A 20,731-nucleotide genomic window follows, 5' to 3' on the forward strand; every position below is an offset into this window, starting at 1 on the left:
CCAATCAATCAATCATTCATCCATATCAAGTCTTTTTGATTTAAGACATGGATCAACGTTTGCATCTTAAGCATACATACCGTACTAGCAAATGTCATGGCTCTCGGTGCAGCGCATATCTTTGTCATCCGATGTACTTGCAATTGCAATCGATTTCGGTTTGTCTGCTATGCTTCCGCCTACATCGAGGTTATGTTATTACATGCGCATCAACAGCTATGTTGGTTTGACGGTGTGTTTTCTTGGTCCTAAAATAATTTCAATGTGTCCGATGAATAGGGGAACAGCATCTAATTCTAGCGTGCCTCTTATGTAGCCATATCAGTACTTTGACATTCAATTATTTGTTCTTTTGCAAAAAAGTTGCAGCTGTCAAACTTATTAAGGGCACTTTTCAAGTTTTATGGTCTTTTTTCAACTGTTATTGTTATTATGGGCCCTTTTCAAGTGTAGCTCCAGATTTGTTATTTGAGAAAATAAAAGAAAAGTAGATTTGTGAAAAACTTGGAATTTTTCTCTTATTTCGAATATTATATAATGTAAATCTAATGTACACTCGAAACTTTTGGAAAAAAGTGTAGTAACTTTTCCGGCAAAAAAAAACACCGTGTCTTGAATTCTTCCTACGGGATCGTCAGTAGTTGCATCATGAATTAACTGTGGGAAGAATCGCAAAGCGGATCATAAATATGGAGTCATGTTTCATCAGACATTCGGTTTAAGTCTCTGGTTAGTAGAGAGTGGAGAATGGAGCACCCGCAGTCGAGCAGTTTTTGACAGTTCGCTCCATAAGAAATACATTGTAGAAAAAAGCAAAAACTGCTCGAATGTAAGTGCTCCATTGCAGTGTTGGTATTTTCGCGCTTTTGCGAGAAAAATTACTCTCTCTCTCTCTCGAGCTCTCGCCGCGAGTCTCGAGCTGCCGAGAGAAACTCACCAATGGAGCACCCGCAGTCGAGCAGTTTTTGACAGTTCGCTCCATAAGAAATACATTGTAGAAAAAAGCTAAAAATGCTCGAATGGAAGTGCTCCATTGCCCTTGCTCTTCTCCGCTCGCGAACGGGCTTTCTCGCGAACCAGAATTGCCAGAATTGAAGTTGAACGTGTTAGAAACGAACAAAAAACAACACAGCGATTGAAGTTACACCTCTATACCATCGCCTGGTTCGCTTCCATAATCCTGATTGATAGCTTGGGACGAACGGCTAGCACGAGGCGCAGCGGGAGCGAGAACGTGAACAGAAATGCGAGCGCGAGCGAGAAGAGATCAGTGCTACAAGTTCTCTCGCTCACGAGCGAGAAATGCTTTTCTTCTTCTCGCTCAAATTCCAACACTGGAAAATTGCCTATAGAGAAGAAGTAATCGGTTGAATATGTGTGCGATCCGTCTTTGCAAATCAAGGCAAGTTGTTCTCTGCCTCAGCAAACGTATTACACAGCAAAAAAAGTTTAATTTTGGAATGTTGAAAATTTGGTTGGTTGAATATTACTAATTTTTTGATTAATATTAATCAAAAAATGTGTAAAAATGTGAACCTGATGAATATTCATCAGAAACTGATGAAAATTCACCAATTCCTGATGTAATATTACACTTTTTTTTCGCCACAAAATCTGTCACCATTTCCTGATAAATATTACCATAATTTTTTTTTCCTGTGTAGGATGGTTCAAATTTGGCTCAGTATACACATACAATTCAGCCCTGTAATGGACGGTGAAAAGTAAAATTTAACCCGCCCTAATACATATACGAAGTGATTGCTCAATCGAAAAACGTAAAACTGTGGAAAGAGGGATTGTGAGTGTCTGGTTATTGGCAGTCGGTCTAAAGTGGTGCGGTTTTGGAACTGCTAGGCTGTGATTAGAACTCGTCGAAAGTTTCAACCGGAGTGGGTGGGCTGGTAAAGTTATGATGAATTAGTTCGAAGGATAACTGAGACTTCACTTGTCTATATCCGTATGTAAAGAGAGTCTTGTGGTTGGAATTTAATTTTTCATCCACACAAAGTAACTTGTTGCGTACTGATGTGGGGAAATAAATGGATTTGTGGTTGACGAGATTAATTGCAGGTAATCAATAAGTCAACTTTCATGGATTTACGTTAGAGTGAAAGGCTTGTAGGGGATTTTTTTTATTATTGTATCTGATACCATGCGCATCACAATATCTAATATTTTTCATCAAATTAAGCTAATGCAGAACAAGGAAAGCGTTGATGTCGAAATTGGCTAGACTTGATCGAACCAGATTATGCCGGACAATCCTCGGACAAGTTCACACGGTGGAGCCGCGGTGGTGGAGGCGTTATGCAAATTTATGCTGCTCCAACATGGATGTTAGTGTTTGCTGGGTGTACTTAACACAGTGTCGCCGGATAATTATTGTTATGTCAGGACAGCGTTTTGAGGCATTTTGATGGCAAATTTACCGTAAGGTGAGAAATCATAATATATTTTTTTTATTATATTTAGTTTAAACTTAAATCATAACAAGTGTTTTTTTTATTATCATGTTGTTGTCCCATTACTTTCCTGTAGCAAAACATTGATTAGATTATCACCTTCTTACAGTAGTCTATGACAAACAAGATGCATATTCCCTCCTGCGAATAATGTACTCATGTAGCTGTTCATGGCTGTCAGTGATTAATTGAAAAATTATGATAATTCAGTAATATCGAGACAGCATCAAACAACGATGTACGAAACCGATGTATGAATTAGTCCCTATGAAACAAAGATTGTTCATCCTCAGCCCAGACGTATAATCTCATTAGCCTCCTCAAGTAAACTCTCCCCAGTTTTAAGAATATTACTCAAGCCCCGTGGATCGTGAAGGTTCTTGACGGAACATATTTTCTTTTATTTTTGAAAGAGATTACTTTCCCATATCCAGCTGTTCTGCCGGAATTTTCCGACGTTACGTCATTTTCAAGACAGGATGAAAAGCAAAAACGTATGTGCCAGCAGCTGTCTACTGTGGGCATGATGAGCAATTACAATGTTGTAATGGCAGCTTTCGCTAAGATAAGAGGAATTTTCTCGGAAAAGCGATTGAAGGGAAAATGTCTTTAAATCGTCTTCATTTGCTTGCGACACTAGAAAATGTAATTTTCTCCAAAAAAAATGAGATAAAACAAGTAGGTATCTCACATTTATGCCAGTTTTCCACATCTTTATTTATTATATTCTAATATTTTATAATATCCATGTCTATCCATGTCATATTTCAGTTTTTAATTATGTAATTTTGCAAAATTTAAATTTCACTTCATAAAATCATCGGTTTAACTCACCAACCTTACTTACCCAGCTTCATTTTCACACTAACAACAAACAAGTGACTATAATTGAATCTTCAACCAGCCAGCAACAGTAGTTTTGAGGGAAAATCAAAACCAACTTACACCCCCTCCAAACAACGGCAAACCCTCCTCGTGGGAATTGCAAAAAGCAGTAGAGTGCAAGCAAAGCTCAAACTTTAACTCAAGCAAATATTGCAGAACTCTCAGCACTTGTGTTCCGTTCTGTTAGATTTCACCGAGCGCGCGGAAATCTTAATTCCAAAACATATCTTCCCAGACGTGACTTTCCAAGAGTACACACCTTTCGCAGAATCAACAGTTTGCTGGGAGTGCTGGTTAGGGTGGATCCCGCCCATAACCATATAATATTCAAAATTGTACTACCAGCTCCGTTCTAGATTCACTCTACCCGTAATCAGTTGGTAGATCCTTTCAGCAAACTCTATGCTCACTTTCCACGTGGGAAATCTCCGACCGCATTTCTGCTAGTTTAATTTGTTCAGCACTCACGTTGAGCATCTAAGTTTCGCAGCGAGAACAAGAAAATTTAATCTATCTTGTACTGTTATGCCATATGCAACTGCAACCAGACAAATCAGTTCCTCGCCAGAAAGGGAAAAGGAAGCGAAATATACCCAAAGTCAATTTCCAAGATAATTTAATTGTCAATTTTTTTTTATTTGTACAATTGATGTTGATGGAAAACACCAGCACACCATAAGTTTGTTTGTGCAGATAAAATATAACAAAAACCGGACCCAGCCGTATAAATCTAAATTAATCAGCCATCCATTATTACTATTATTGTTATTACGTCCTATCAAATCAATTGGGTTGAGCTAAACGAGCATAAACTTTAAATTTGCATCGCAGATTGGGGGTATACAAAATTCTGGCCTGACTCGATAGCAATTGCTCCCTGGGCACTGATTCCAATAAAACTTGTTTGACCCTCAATTAATAATGCATTTATGACCAACCTGCTTCATTAGTCATATGTTAAACAGTTTTCAACGAGTTTCCATATATTTGGAACAATGTGAGACAAAAGATTGGGGATTGTAAAAAAAACTATTGATTACAAATAAAATATCATGATACATAGTTCAAAATCTTTGCATTCAGTTTATTCTCAATTTATATAAAATTTTAATTTATATAAAAATATGTTTTATCACGAATGCGGTGGATTTACATTAATTCAATTATCCGTCCAGTTATGACTTTCGTTCGTCCGACTCAATGCCATTGTGCCGGGGCCGATTTTTCAAAAAAAAACTAACTTAATCCACCTATGTGGTTGGAGCCTTCCTCACAACAGTGGCTGTACACAAGTTTCATCTATTTTTCAGATCCGGCTTCCAAAAAGTACATCGATATCACTTAAGTGGCCATATCTCGAGACAGGGTTGCCAGATCTTCAATATTTTGGGCTCGTTGGAAAGGTTTTTTGATAACCTAACCAACGATGGGTCGGATGATGGATCCGGACAAAGTTTACATACATTTAAGTGAGATCCGGCTTCAGAAAAGTACATAAATGTCACCTAAGTGGCCATATCTCGAGACAGGGTTGCCAGATCTTCAATGTTTTAGACTCTTTGGAAAGGTTTTTTGATAACCTAACCAACGATGGGTCGGATAGTGGAGCCGGACATAGTTTACATACATTTAAGTGAGATCCGGCTTCAAAAAAGTACATCAATATCACTTAAGTGGCCATATCTCGAGACAGGGTTGCCAGATCTTCAATGTTTTAGACTCTTTGGAAAGGTCTTTTGATAACCTAACCAACAATAGGTCGGATGGTGGACCCGGACATAGTTTACATACATTTAAGTGAGATCCGACTTCAAAGAAGTACATCAATATCACTTAAGTGGCCATATCTCGAGACAGGGTTGCCAGATCTTCAATGTTTTAGACTCTTTGGAAAGGTCTTTTGATAACCTAACCAACAATAGGTCGGATGGTGGAGCCGGACATAGTTTACATACATTTAAGTGAGATCCGGCTTCAAAAAAGTACATCAATATCACTTAAGTGGCCATATCTCGAGACAGGGTTGCTAGATCTTCAATGTTTTGGACTCGTTGGAAAGGTATTTTGATAACCTAAACAACGTTGGGTCGGATGATGGACCCGGACATAGTTTACATGCATTTAAGTGAGATCCGGCATCAAAAAAGTATATCAATATCACTTAAGTGGCCATATCTCGAGACAGGGTTGCCAGATCTTCAATGTTTTGGACTCGTCTTTTGATAACCTAAACAACGATGGATCGGATGATGGACCCGGACATAGTTTACATACATTTAAGTGAGATCCAAATATATGTGAAAACACATTTTTATACATAACTTTTGAACTACTTATCGAAACTTCAATCTGTATAAAACTCGATCTATGGGACCCTAAACCAAGTCGAATGCAACAAGTTCGGGTCAAATCGGTTCAGCCAGTGCCGAGAAACATGAGCTAGTTTGTTGGTCACATACATACATACACACACACATACACACACACATACACACACACATACACACACACATACACACAGACATTTGTTCAGTTTTCGATTCTGAGTCGATATGTATACATGAAGGTGGGTCTACGACGTTTTTATAGGAAGTTCATTTTTAGAGCAGGATTATAGCCTTACCTCAGTGAGGAAGGCAAAAATCCAATCTTTGAAGGTCTGTACCGAGCTCCGGAGTGCTCCAAACTTCAATGTTATATATACCAAAAGATGTGCAAGGAGCTGGCCTACACGCCAGTGATGTTTTTGGTAAACGTATTGGTAGCCAAAGTACCTCAAAAATATACATTTTTGAAAAAAGGTATTTTCACGGGTTAAATCCCATTTATAATTGAAAGGCGGAGCGCCAGCTCCTGTTACGTCCAATCAAGCTCATATTTGGGATTTTTTTTTTTTTTTTTTTTTTTTGAAAAGACCGACTTTTGCACTTCAAACTATGTTGTTTGAACTATTTACCTACTTCAATTTTCACGAAGTTAGGCTCGGATTGTCTTTTCTTTTATATACTGTTGATTCTTTTTTTTGCAACATTATTCTTTTTGCATTTATGGAGCAAGGCATGTAACCTTCTCATCTTTTCAAAATTTACTGACATGTAATACAATTATAATTCCCAGTGAGCTAATAGCTCTTTTAAGGGAATACGTGTGTGTGTGTGTGTGTGTGTGTGTGTGTGTGTGTGTGTGTGTGTGTGTGTGTGTGTGTTTATATACTTTTACACTAAGTTAAACAAAATTGGTTTTGAGGGTTGCTAGCATGTGCTTAATTGTGTGATGGCGCGCGGTGGGCGGTGGCTGATGGTGGGCGGTGAGCGATGGGTGGTGGCGGGCGGTGGGCGATGGGTGGTGGCGGGCGGTGGGCGAGGGGCGGCGCTGGCGGTGGAGGCGGAAACGAAACGAAAGAACATTTGTTTGAGTAGTGACGGTAAGGGTTATGGCAGATAGCAGTCAATTTTTTGTTTTAGGATGCGTCTAAGTTGATACTTAAACGCATGTAACCTGGTTAAGGCTTTGCAGGAAGGAGGCAGATCGTTGTAGAGTTTGGATCCAAGGAAAGCCAATCTCTTCTTTCCCATCTCCGTGTTTGGTTTTTCCAGGACAAAACTACCAGCTTGTCTGGATGACCGGATGTTTACTCTCCTTTTGACCGCACTGTTGTGGTGCAATGTTGGAACGGTGGCGATTTTATGCATTTGTAGTAGGATTTGGTATTGGCTGAGGGCTTGTATCGGAAGAAAAGGTTTGGATGGGTCCGAGTACAGTTGCACGGTGGGGTACAGGAACGGTTTGTGTAGGATGGCTTTCATGCAACGGTTTTGGATGACTTGAAGTCCACGCAGCTGCTGTTTCGTTGCTTGTCCCCAGATTGCCACAAGATACTGTAGCCGAGAGTTTACCAACGAGAAGTAGATGCTCTCTAGACACGTACGTGGCAAGAATGCTGATACCTTGCGTAGAATACCACATAGCGAGCTGAGCTTCTTTCTAAGACCCTCTATGTGAGGACCCCAAGTCATGGTTTCGTCGAGAGTCAGACCCAGGAAACAGAAGGCTGGAACTTCCTCGATGCGATGGCCTTCGAACTCGATCTCATCGTGCGGCGATACTGGTCTTCTTGATGAGTGTATAACCATGAATTTTGTTTTGGACAGGTTTAACGAAAGAAGGTTGGCTTTGAAGTATCCATTCAACAGGACGATGTCTTGTCTGGTGAAGTTCTGCAATGTCTCCAAGCGAGTGTTCTCATAGAAAACTGAAGTGTCGTCCGCAAACAACCTAAGTTGACCTTTGATTTGGAGTTCGGCGATGTCATTAATGAACATGAGAAAGAGCAGCGGCCCCAAGTTGCTCCCCTGTGGTACACCGATAGAAATAGGACTGAGGAGCTCCTACTATCACCAACAACAACAAATTGCGATCGGTCGTCCAGATAACTCCTAATGAGAGATTCTGCAACTCCTCGTATTCCAAACGCGTAATTCAGCTTTTGATGAGTAGGGTGTGGTCAATGGTGTCAAATGCTTTGCGAAGGTCAATGAAGAGGGCTCCGACAAATTTCTGACTGTCCATGGCACTGTAGATAGCATCTACAAGATCAACAGCAGCTGTGAGGGTGCTGGATCCTTGGCGAAACCCGTATTGGTGGGAAAAGAGGAGTTCAAAACGATTCAAGTAGTCGACCAGCCTGGATGCAATCAGCTTTTCGATGATCTTGTCGAGTACAGATAGAGTTGAGATTGGACGGTAATTATTCGATTCCTTAGCATCGCCAGATTTCAAAAAAGGTACAACTTTCGCAATCTTAAGGCACTGCGGAAATTGCCCAGTGAGGATGATCTCGTTGAAAACTCCAACCAGCAGAGCGGCAAAAAACGAGTGGTGATTCTTGACGAATGATATTGGTATGTTGTCAGGACCGGCAGACTTTTTTGGATTCAGGCCTTGAATTAGACTGCTCACTTCGGCGATGGTTGACGGGCTCAGGAAGATTGAGTTATCGAGACGTTTCAGCGTTCCAAACTTGAAGATATCTCTATCGCTTACTATTGAATCAGCAAGATGTTTTCCCACGTTGCAGAAATATTCGTTCAAGCACTCGCAAATTTCTGTCCCTTCGCTGATAGTTCGTCCATTGTAGTTGAGAGCCTGAATGGCAGATTTAGATCGCTCTCTCCCAAGTACCTCGTTAACCACGTTCCAGGTGTTCCTTTGATTGGAGTTTTCCAACCTTCCTGTGTAATAGTTTCGCTTCGCTTTGGCCTTGGCTGCATTTAGTTTATTGGAAGCATGCCGCAAGAGCACTTTTAGCCTTTCGTCGGTGGGTTTTTTTCCGGGACTTTTCCAATAATTTTTCCTTAATGTGCAACAGCTTCCAAGTGTCCAATGTCATCCACGGACAGTGTCCTTTCAGTTTGGCTTGCACGGTTACCCTACATTGCTCGAGCGCTGTATTATAGCTATCAATCACGTAACACAATCTGTCGTTTGCCGTCAGTGTGGATGACAACCCTGCCATGGAATTAACGAACAGTTCCTCCAAACGGCGATGATCAACGATGTCCTTGTGAAGCAATTTCACCAGCGTCGGGGCTGAAATCTCGAACGTAGACATAATGAGACAATGGTCGCTTAGTTCACATACTATGGTTTCATTCACCGCAGCCTCTGCCAGTCTTTCAGAACAGATAACGTGATCCAGAATGTTCGAGCTTACTGGTCTTGTTGTTTCAGTGTTAGTCATAGATACTTCATACGACTCCAACAACTGCAGATATTCGATGGTTTTGCTGTTTTCCAGGTCATTTACTGCGATGTTGATATCTCCTACTAATATTAGTTCATGTCCGCTACGAACGCTGCTGATGATGCTTTCAAATCTGGCCAGAAGTAAGTTGAAGTCGAAGAGGGGAGGTCGGTACACTGCATGAACATCAATGTACTTCCCACATGTTTTGATAGTACAACTGATATGATGGAATCCCTCGTAGGTCGTGTTGATGGTTTCTTCAATGGTCAAATCCGATCTCACAAACACGGCAAGCCCACCATGTGAATGAGTACGACAGGAAAATATCCCTTTGTAGCCATTCAGCTGGTACAATCCAGTTCGGTCAGCTTTAAGCCAGGTTTCGCCAAGCACAACTACATCGATGCGCGATGAGTACCGCTGCAAAATTTCCTTGAAAGTGTCGAATTTATCTAGATCATTTATTCCGCGAATGTTTAACTGCAAGACTCTTAAAGTCGTTCGGGTGTGATTTTTGTGTTTATTTATTATCCATTGTTCAATATCTGAATATTTACGATTACAATACATTGATAAAAGAAATTAATACAAATAAAAACAGCTGCATGTGTGACCCGACTCATTGGCGACGATTCTTCGGGTTCGGTCCACTCTCCAACGGTGATGTTGCATTGCCCGACGACACGTTCAGCAGTCGTTTGCTGCTCGTACGCTCAAGACGATCCACATCTTTCAGGTTCCGGATGACTTCAGTTTTAGAATTTTCCGTTCGTTTGGCCAGTACAGCTCCGTTTCTGCCCGGCCAGACAAATTTAATATCAGCATCGAGTTGAATATCGCGGACTTTCTTCAGCAGCCTCAGACCGTACTGGGTCAATTCGTCGCGCAAAGTGACCCTCCCAGCAATACCAGCAAATTCCGGATCAACATCTGAGATGCCCAGTGGACCGTGTTGTTTTTTCTTGGTGAACAGCTCCTCTTTGTATTGCTCCTGGCTGAAGACGACCTTGATCGGGTGTGTTTTAGACGAGCTTGTCTCCTTGGGTACCAGGCGAGATGCTTCGAGAATGGCTTCATCAGGGAGGACAATCCCGACAGCAGCAGCAAGTTTTTTGATGATAAGTTCGGGTACTTCGTGTGGCCTGTTCGGGATACCAAGAACAACAGCATGAGTGGAGATGGCCGTTCTATGTAAACGGTCGACCTCCAGTTCGAGTTGATCCACCTTGCTGCTGACAGTATCATGTTTCCCCTCCAGTGATGAAACGTGCTTCCTGAGTGATGCTTGGTCGGACTTGAGGGTTTTGATGTCCTGTAGGAGGTCCTCCATCTGTCCGGAGAGGTAAGTGTGGGAGCTCTCCAGATCATCCATTGTAACTTTAACTGATCTCAGCTCACCCCTCATCTCCTTCACTTCGGTGATCACTGTTTTCATCTGGGGGACCAATTCGCACATCGTTGAACAGTAATAAGGTCCCTGGCGAAGTGCGTCGGCGGCTTCAGCAGATAAACCTTTACATTTCACATGCTCACAGCTCTTGCATTGTCCACATCTCAACAATTTGGACAGGCTTTTTTCGCGTAAATTGCAGATCACGCACTGATACTCCGGCATGTTGATTGACGAAAACGTTTGACAGATCTTATTATAGTAGTGTTACGGATTGATTGTGCTATAATTTGGTTGACACAGTTCAGATGACTCACATGAAGGTTACGCTCGCGTGACGATACAAATCATTGTTGTTGTGTTTACTTGCCCGATACCCACAATTTTCCAGCGCGTTTTCCACTGTTTTCCAGGCAGGGTTGTATCAGATAACGCCAACAGCTGGAGTCCTCCAGTTATCTTTCTGACTGCACCAGTTATCTCGGCGAGATTTGATTGATTTCACGGTAAAATTATATTTCAAGACTCTCCGGTATGCACAGCAACCAAACTCGTAGAGTGATGCACGGAAAAAAAAGTGATGCACAGTATGCCCACCGGAACAAACCCCTGAATGCCCGCCAAAAAGTCAGTTTTGTTACACTCTAATACCTACACATCAAACGTCCAACAGTTGTTTGTTGCCAGACACGTTCCTGAAGTTGCAATCCGATGCAGACCGGCAGACAAACAACACCCTTCAACATCATTATCACAAAGGCAAACACAACACTCCAGGATACACACAAATAGCTTCTACTAGGTAGTACATGGGAAGGACACACTTTGACCATTACACAATTTGCCAACCCTATACCGTAGTAATGGAACAAGTGATTTACCTTTCCTTGTAGTTGCCTCACTTCTCGCTTAGTCCTATCGTCTCAGTTTGGTTAAGACGACTAAATCGTAGAGACCTGGCAGCAGTATCGACTCAAAGCCATCGATTGATTCCACTCCATTGTTTTTTGAAGTGGAATGTGTTGGGATTGATTGCATTTCCTGGAGCACATAATGCTTTGAACACCGAAAATTTTAAAAATATCAATGAATTTATGAAAATATTTTTTCCTGAGGTTTTATATCAAACCGATTTTCAAAATGCGCAAATACACTGACACCCCGTTGCTTTGACGCCAATGGAGCACCCGCAGTCGAGCAGTTTTTGACAGTTCGCTCCATAAGAAATACATTGTAGAAAAAAGCAAAACTGCTCGAATGGAAATGCTCCATTTTTGTCAAACGAACGGAGTCACTTTTAAGTTAGACACCCTTTTTAGACTGTCTGCAGCGCGAAGTTTTATAATTGTTTCAAATTGCGAGCAGTTTTAAATTTTTAGAACTGGCGGAAATGAAACTAGAACACGATGCTCGCAACGCGCTGATCTAAATGTTGTTTCAAAAAATGCTTTTAATTGTGTGCGTTTGGTTATCAACACAGCATCATAGTGCGTGTGTAAGAATACGTGGATATCTCTATATATCCGTTTTTTTTTTTTTTTTGAAACTGAGTTCTATTCCAGTTCTAAATCGTCTCACGTTTGAAACAAACTCGTCGAGCAGTTTTATTTCGGTTTCAAAATACTGCTCGAAAATTAAAACTGCAACTCCGCGTTGCGGATGGTCTGTTTCAGTTCTATTTGAAAAATGAAACAGCTAGAACAAAGTAGAGCCGCGTTGCAAACAGTCTTACACAGCGCTTACAATTACTACCAAACCAAAATTTGGACTGATAGTATGTGTGAGTAGACCCACCTTTACATATACCTATTAGGGTGGGTACGTTTTTCAAAAAGTTCTCGGATCAAGTTTTAGTATGGTTCCCCTTGTAGGGCATGCTCATAGGGACTTTCATGCCAAATATCAGCTCATTTGGTTGTAAACTGGCTGCGCGCATCAGGGTTAAAGTTTACATGGGAATTACTATGGGAAATTGGAACTTTTTGTTCAAACGCTCCTACAGGTCTGGGAAAATCACGCGCCAACTTCTGGTATGGTCAGGCCTATAGGGAATGGTCTGGAGAACACTTTTCCCGAAGAGAGCATATGGATTCGTTGTCCCTAGACCTGGCGCATCGGCAAACAATCCGATGTCTCCGGTGTAGGGTCTGACCCTTTCCGAGTGTGCCGCTCTTTGGCACAAGGGTAGCGGTGTGATAGGAACGACGGTAAGAGCAAGAAGATAGAACGGGAGAGGATCAGTCTGGTAGGGACAGTGAGCGAGGACACGTGAAGTGACGCGAGTGGTTCGAGTGGCGCTGGAGATATGGTCCGGAGCGACCGGCAGAGGCTCGGCAACGGACACCAGGTCAGAGGGCGGTTGGGAGGAAGACCGGCAGCTACCGAGCTGCATCCGTTGCGCCGAGACCCCACATCCGGAATCAACGGTTTTCCCTCAAAAAGCATCAAATTTTCCTTAGCATGCTAAGGAAACGTGGTAGCTGTCTGACACGCAGAAAAATGTTTTGTAGAATCAGCCTGTACGAGGTTTGATTCAACAAAATATTTTGTTGAATGTAATCAACAAAATGTTTGCATTGGATCAACACTCAAATTTTGTTGTTTCGAATCGTGGTATTTTGTTGAGTCTAAGCAGATCTTTGTTGATCGAAATTTGACAGAAGCAGGTTCAAATCAGATTTTTGCATTATTCATCGATATTAGCATTTTTTATTGGAAAAATATATTTAAATCTGCTACTTTGAGTGTGGCCCCTTGTTCTGTCCGAGTACTGCTGAACCGCACCTTGTGTCCTTGCCTCCGCCACCGTCTGATGAAACAACGAGTTGGTGAAATTGCCTTCCATGTTGAATTGGCCATGTTGCCATTGGCGTCCCCGGTGGATCGAGGTTACGTTGTTTTCTGCAGAGGTCTGCAAGAGTGAGAAAAGCATTAAAACGGGGCATTTGAAGTAAAATAACAAGAGCTTACCGGTCATGTTCCGTAGAGGGTTGATATGTTGGGGAATTTTGTGAAGTGTGCTAAACTTGGTGGCAGCTTCCGCTTGTCGGTGATGAGTTGGCTTAGTTGGGTGGCGATCAAATCACCCCAAATTCCGCGCACTAACTTCTCACGTAAAACTTCGCTCACGGCATGCGTAATACATGGATCAAATAACACGAACGTAATTGTCGCACGGCACGAATTAGACGAACTTGATCAAAACCAGGAAAACTGAACATTTTGACAGATAGCAACACGTGTGAATAGCAATTAACTTCATTTAAATCAAAATAACACATTAAAGTTGATTCAACGTCGTTCATGGTAGAATCAACGCAATAATTTTGTTAATATTTCCAAAAGAGATCGATAAAAAACACAGAGTAAATTCAACTCTAAATTTAGAGTTGTTTCAATTGGTTTTGAGATTTATTTCAACAAAAAATCGTTAATTTGAAACAACACAATATTTTGTTGATTCAAATAGGCCTAATTTTTCTGCTTGGACATATGGCGTCGCGGTGTTCATCAAGCTTTCATAGCATGCTAAGGATGCCTTTTGAGGGAAAACCGTTGATTCCGGAGACATCGGATTGTTTGCCGATGCGCCAGGTCTAGGGACAACGAAACCATATGCTTTCGTCGGGAAAAGTGTTCTCCAGACCATTCCCCATAGGCCTGACCATACCAGAAGTTGGAGCGTGATTTTCCCAGACCTGTAGGAGCGTTTGAACAAAAAGTTCCAATTTTCCAAAGTAATTCCCATGTAAACTTTAAAGCGGTATACGCACTTCGGAAGAAACCGGTCAAGAAAAAAATCAAATGGGCAGCAGCGGCAGCTAAAGCAAGCCAGGGAGGGTGAAGAAAAGCCCCAAGAAATCACTCCCTCTCCTTTGTTCTGCTGTTCGTAAAGCCATTTCTTGACCCCTTTCCTTCCGATCAGCGTACTAGCCTTAACCCTGATGCGCGCAGCCAGTTTACAACCAAATGAGCTGATATTTGGCATGAAAGTCCCTATGGGCATGCACTACAAGGGGAACCATACTAAAACTTGTTCCGAGAACTTTTTGATAAACGTACTCACCCTAATACCTATCGACTGTCCCTCTTTTTGTGTATGTGTGTTATCAAAATTGTCACTCAGTTTTCTCATCACTGGCTAAACCGATTTAGACCAAACCGGTCGCAATGGAGCACCCGCAGTCGAGCAGTTTTTGACAGTTCGCTCCATAAGAAATTCATTGTAGAAAAAAGCAAAAACTGCTCGAATGGAAGTGCTCCATTGAATCGGTTTAGGGTCCCATAGATCGAGTATAAAAAAAATGTTTCGATATGTAGTTCAAAAGTTATGTATACAAATGTGTTTTTGCATATATCCGGATGTTTGATAAATGACCGGAAATCTTATAAAATTACAAATACCATCATGTTATGTACCGTTTGATAGGTTATTGAAAGACCTTTCCAACGCGTCTAAAATATTGAAAATCTGGCTACCTTATCTGGAGTTATGACCACTTAAGTGATAATAATGTACTTTTTGAGACCGAATCTCACTTAAATTTCTTTAAAAAAAACGTTACTTAATCCACCTTTAGGTGGTTGGTGCATTCCTCACATTCATAAAGTCAATACATTCCCCCTTAACAATGTTTAACAAATCAACTTCAATATCTCTGGCTCATCGGCATGGACTGATAAAAAACCTATCCAACGATAGTTCGCATGGAAGATTCAGACAATATTTCTATCACAATATCTGAAATCCGGCCTCAAAACAAGGGGTTGGAAACTCTAAGAGCTATAATTATTATGTTAACCAGTATATCAAAATATATGTTAGTATACTTATTATTTCCTTTAAATTTCGCCAGTATACTAATCAATATACTGAGAGTATCTTAATATACTAACAGTTTATTGCTTTTCGGTTAGTATACTAACAAATATACTGGAATATCGTTAGTATACTCAGTATACTTAAGTAATATTAGAGTTTCCAGCCCCTTGCCTCAAAAAGTGTATAAATAACACTTATGTGCTAATAACTTTTGTCAGATCTATAAGTGGGATTTGGAACTCAAAAAATCATGATTTTTGACAGTTCGCTCCATAAGAAATACATTGTAGAAAAAAGCAAAAACTGCTCGAATAGAAATGTCACATTTTTTTGTCAGCTGGAACTTCAATGTTTTGCAAATTCTTGCTTGATAAAAATAAATGCTTTGAAAGCAGGGTGTTCATAAGAAAACTGCTATAAATGGTTTGAACTTATTAGATACAAAGCTGTGAAAAATAGTTTTCAAGATTTTTTAATACTTGAATGTTATACCAGGTCTTCTAATTTTTAAAAGATACAAAACTGTTTTTTTAAATCTCATTGTTTATTCTAAAAAATGAATAATTAGGATAATTTAACTTTTTTCATATTAAAATTGCCAAAAATACCAAAATTATGAGATTTTAAAAATATAAAAAAAAATCCCATCGAAAACAAGAGGGGGAGGTGGTCTGGCAAAATGTGACGTACTTTTTGATAGGGGGTTCAACCACAGACTTTGTCAGTTTGTCAGACAAACAGACGTGACTCTCCATACAAATTATTTTTGAAATCCATTGTCCTTCATCAAACCACCAAATCACGGCGACGTCAGCGCTGCCTGGTGAGCTTATGCCGAAGCGCAGCCCAAACACACCAATACAAACCCATTACTGTCATGTGTCATGTCAGTGTATGCGTGAGACAATCAAGCCTTAACGATTGTAAACATCAACAGCTGTTTCGAAATAATTTTGTTGTTGCTGATCATCAGTAACAAAATCAAAATAAATAAATCAAGACCGACGGCCGAAAATGACGGTGGGTCTGTTACACGGTCGGTTCCGTTTCCAATGGCAGTACCTCATGAGGCAAATCATGCGGCAGCACCTGCAGCGATGCAAGACAACACAATGACAGAGACCACACCACTGGTCCTCCCCGTTGCTTGCATGTTCAGTCTATGATTCCTCCTCCACCGAAAACATGAACCATTACACCTGATACCATCATCAACAAGATATCCCGGTCACGAAAACACCAGTAGTGGCCGCCGGAATAGGAAAATCCAATTCAAAACTAACGGAATTGATCCCCACGGTGGGCGTTTGGAAACATCTGCGGGTAACGTGTCCACGGCGCAATTAAGTTGCCAGCCAACAAAACCAAAAGGGCCGAATGAGACGAAAAAAGTCGCGAAGAGTGGCGCTCACGATCGACGCAATATCGTCAAAATGCCAAAAGGACGACCAGCAGCAGCAATCTGAGCAGCAGGATAAGCAGGTTGCTCCGAAGGAGATGACTCCACCACAGGATCCGGCTTTTTCCACAGTAGCGGGTGCCTCTGCAGCAGCCTCGACTTCGGCAGGCAGTGGAGCAGGTCTATCTGGTTAATAGTGGGGTAAAAGGTATGCCCTCGCTAGTCAGCCGCTCATCTGACTCTGGCCGAAACTTCCCCAAATTTGACCCGCAAAGTCTGGATAGTGGATCACCGTTGGAATTTCTGAATTTCATAATAATTTTTTTGTTTTCATTTGCTGCCTCACACGTGCTCACGCTCAACTTAAAAAAAAACACGCATCACACACACGACACACACTGAGAAAAGACGGGCGTGCTGTCACGACAGCAGCGCCATCAGCGCCGGGTGACTGGATGCCGAAACAAAATTGAATTTGAATAAACCGTTTTTGGAGTACGATGGTTCGGCACTCGAGTGTCCCGTCTGTTTGTCTGTGGTTCAACCTTGTGTGCACTGAGCAAAAATCCCACGGTTTATCGAAGTGTTCTACACATGATCTGACCCTGCTGTACAGAGCACTCAAATATCAATCGCAAAACACTTGAATTTTGGGCACCAAAATATACTGTCAATTCTATAGCAAAACACTTGAATTTGACGTGTTGCGTCACATGAAATACAATATTATATTTATTGGTTTTAAATAGCTTTTCTTTCTATAATCAATGCATGTTTGCATGTAAAAGAAATGGATTTCGATTTTTAAATAAAGAAGATGTTGCGCAATTAAATTTTTGGCTGCTTTTATTTTCTAACTTCAAGAACAACTTGGTGTGTAAAAATTTTGTAATTTTTTTCATCCGGTTGTCCCGACACCACCACTGCTTCCTGGGAGGTTCCTCAGCGTCGGCGAGTGAAGCACCGGTGCCGGCGGAGATGGAGGCCACTGGAGAATCTTCTTGTTGATGCGGAATTCTCTTTGGTGGAACCGCGGTGGTTCCATCGACTCAAACTGTGCCTTGACCATCCGAATGACGCATAGCGTGGCCCCTGCATCCGAATCTTGCTTCTCACTGGCACCGCTTCCTGGTACGGCATCTGCAGCTCTTTCGCATCCTTCCTGTGAATCATACAAAATAAATCCAAAAATCAAAACAAAACCCCACAACAAAAATTCTCTCTCCACTCACCAAATAGTCCGGAAAGGAACTTTATCACAAAAGTTGGCTTCTATCCAGGGAATCCGGGAGACCAAGCCCTTCCGTTGGCCATACGGAGCCAGAGCCCGAGGACGCAGTCTTGTGGCGATGCTCATCTTCACGGTCACAATCCGGGCAGGTAATTTACTGGACTGGAACATGGCGGCAGCGAACTCACGCGGTCTGCGAAAAACGAACACACCGGACGGCCAAAACTTTCAAATGAGGAAACAAAGCAAAGTCTCATGAAGCTGTCGCGAACCTGCATTTCAAATCAAAACAAGATCAATTTCAAGTGTTTTCCTCATCACTTTGAATAGTTCAACACAGTGGGGCAAATTCATGAGCAAAACACTTGTAATTTTTGAGCCACCCGAATGAAAATAAGGTGTCAAAAAATACCTAAAAGTCAATCGCCAAAACACTTGAATTTAATAATGGATTGGATTGAAATTGATACACAAACAAATTAGATCTAAGATGCGGCTTAATTGAATCATTCAAGTGTTTGGGCACTTGGAAAAAAAGGGTGGCGTAAATATTTTCAGTGTGGCAAAGTGTGACATAGGGGGCAGGGAGGGTTTATTTTGGCCGATTTTTGCGTGACATACTTTATGGATGACGCCGAAATGTTCCACCGTTCTAGCAGGATTCTGGCAGAACCAGCCCTGCCCAGTCACGACGTTCTAGCACCCAGCACCCAGTCACGAAATATTCTAGCAGAGCTGGTTCTGTCCGAATCCTGCTAGAACAGTGGAACATTTCTGCTAGAAAGCTCTAAGAATATCCAGCTCTCTAAGAATTCTGCTAGAACGTCGTTACTGGGTAGAATATTTCGTGACTGGGTACCCAGTCACGACGTTCTAGCAGGATTCTAGCAGAGTTCTCACAGAGCTGGATATTCTTACAGCATTCTAGTAAAAATGTTCAACCGTTCTAGCAGGATTCTGGCAGAACCAGCTCTGCTAGAATATTTCGTGACTGGGTAACAGTTTGCACATGTTTGCAGATTTTTTCGTTTTTGTTACAGATTCATTGACAGGCTCGTAAAACGGAACGATCGGAAAACCGAAACAGGTAGATCTGTCAGTGAACATAAATAAACAAGACTGGTTTCGTAAATCCACCGGCTGGAACAGTTTGGGAGATTTCAGAGGAACCGAAAAAAATAATTAAAATGAACCGCCGCCTGCCGGCCACTTTACGAGAGGTATTTCCTGTCATTTATATAAACCAACTTTTTCACACAACTTCCCCCCAACAGCTCTCAGAATGCTTCCGCTCGAAATCGCTGGACCCGCTAACTTTCACCGAGCACACCCTCCACCGGGCCTCGGACCGCGCCAAACACCTGAACGCCTTCGTCCGAATCTCGTCCCAAACGGCCCTGCAGCAGGCGGAAGCCTCCACCCAAAGACACCGCTCGGGCAGCACGCTTGGCCCGCTGGACGGCGCAACGATTGCGGTCAAGGATAATTTCTGCACGCGGAATGTCGCCACGACGTGTGCCTCTCGGATGTTGGAGAGTTTCGTTCCGACGTATAGCGCCACGGTTTGGGAGCGGTTGGAACGGGGTGGGGCTGTGTTGGTGGGGAAGACCAACATGGACCAATTTGGGATGGGTTCGGGGACGGTGGATTCGATTTTCGGGCCGACGCGGAACTGTTGGAGTGAGAGTTTGGAGGGGGAGCGGTTCCGGATTGCTGGGGGGAGTAGTGGGGGGTCGGCGGTGGCGGTAGCGTCGGGGGTTTGCTTTGCGGCGCTGGGGTCGGACACGGGCGGTTCGACGAGGAATCCGGCTTCGTACTGCGGCGTTGTTGGATTGAAGCCGACTTATGGGTTGCTGTCGAGACATGGATTGATTCCGCTGGTTAATTCGATGGATGTTCCGGGGATTTTGTCGAGGACGGTGAAGGATTGTGCGACCGTGTTGAACGCCATTGCTGGACCGGATGAAAGGGATTCTACGACGGTGAAGAAGCCTTTCAAACCAGTCGAACTTCCGGAATCGATTTGTTTGAAAGGATTGCGGATTGGCATTCCGGTGGAGTACCATTGTGAGGGTCTTTCCGAAGAGGTTTTGCACACCTGGGCCAAGGTGGCTGACATGCTGGAGGATGCCGGAGCAACCGTAACGTCCGTGTCCCTTCCCTACACGTCTGCGTCAATCTTTGTTTATTCAATCCTGAACCAGTGCGAAGTCAGCAGCAACATGTCCCGCTACGATGGAATTGAGTTCGGTCTCCGATCGGACGAGGACGCCAGCACGGAACAACTGTACGCGCGATCACGAGCGGAAGGCTTCAACGGCGTCGTCAAGAACCGAATCCTGACCGGAAACTACTTTCTCTTGCGAAAAAATTACGACAAATTCTTCCAGAAAGCGCTTCAAGTGCGGCGACTCATCGCGGAAGATTTCGATAAAGCCTTCACAAAAGTAGACTTTCTGCTGACCCCCACAACCCTAAGTTCCGCACCCCTATACGAGGATTTTGTCCAGGGCACCAACCGAGATCAGTGCGCAGTGCAGGATTTCTGTACGCAACCCGCCAACATGGGCGGAATTCCGGCTATTTCCCTCCCGATTAGACTTTCGGAGCACAAACTCCCCATCAGTTTGCAGCTCATGGGACCGAACTTTTCCGAGCAGAACCTGCTCACCGTGGCCAAGTGGATCGAAAGCCAAGTCGAGTTTGAGCATCTCTGTGCGACGAACGACTAGAGCCGAAATTTGTAGAAATAGTCGAGGTAAGTGTGATAAAGAAAATTGTTAAATTACCAAA

At 42.5% G+C, this 20,731-nt stretch overlaps 2 protein-coding genes across 3 annotated transcripts; one reads left to right on the forward strand and one right to left on the reverse strand.

Annotated features, from left to right (window-relative positions):
* The first annotated feature begins 1,716 nt into the window (after positions 1-1,716).
* LOC6035507 (glutamyl-tRNA(Gln) amidotransferase subunit A, mitochondrial) lies at positions 1,717-20,731 on the forward strand. Of its 2 annotated transcripts, none has more exons than XM_001845625.2 (4): positions 1,717-2,073; positions 2,195-2,438; positions 18,979-19,158; positions 19,213-20,731. In XM_001845625.2, the coding sequence occupies exons 3-4, from the start codon at positions 19,126-19,128 to the stop codon at positions 20,668-20,670; spliced, it is 1,491 nt and encodes a 496-aa protein (XP_001845677.2). In that variant the 5' UTR covers positions 1,717-2,073; positions 2,195-2,438; positions 18,979-19,125; the 3' UTR covers positions 20,671-20,731. The 2 variants fall into 2 exon arrangements, with proteins under 2 accessions (XP_001845677.2, XP_038112073.1); XM_038256145.1 differs by having other exon boundaries at positions 2,204-2,438.
* On the reverse strand, positions 17,541-18,340 carry LOC119767480. The gene is made up of 2 exons (XM_038256168.1): positions 17,940-18,340; positions 17,541-17,869 (listed from the first exon to the last, which is right to left on the reverse strand). The coding sequence occupies exons 1-2, from the start codon at positions 18,107-18,109 to the stop codon at positions 17,650-17,652; spliced, it is 390 nt and encodes a 129-aa protein (XP_038112096.1). The 5' UTR covers positions 18,110-18,340; the 3' UTR covers positions 17,541-17,649.

This window comes from Culex quinquefasciatus, chromosome 1, assembly GCF_015732765.1.
Source record: "Culex quinquefasciatus strain JHB chromosome 1, VPISU_Cqui_1.0_pri_paternal, whole genome shotgun sequence".
In the NCBI taxonomy this organism is placed as follows: domain Eukaryota; kingdom Metazoa; phylum Arthropoda; class Insecta; order Diptera; family Culicidae; genus Culex; species Culex quinquefasciatus.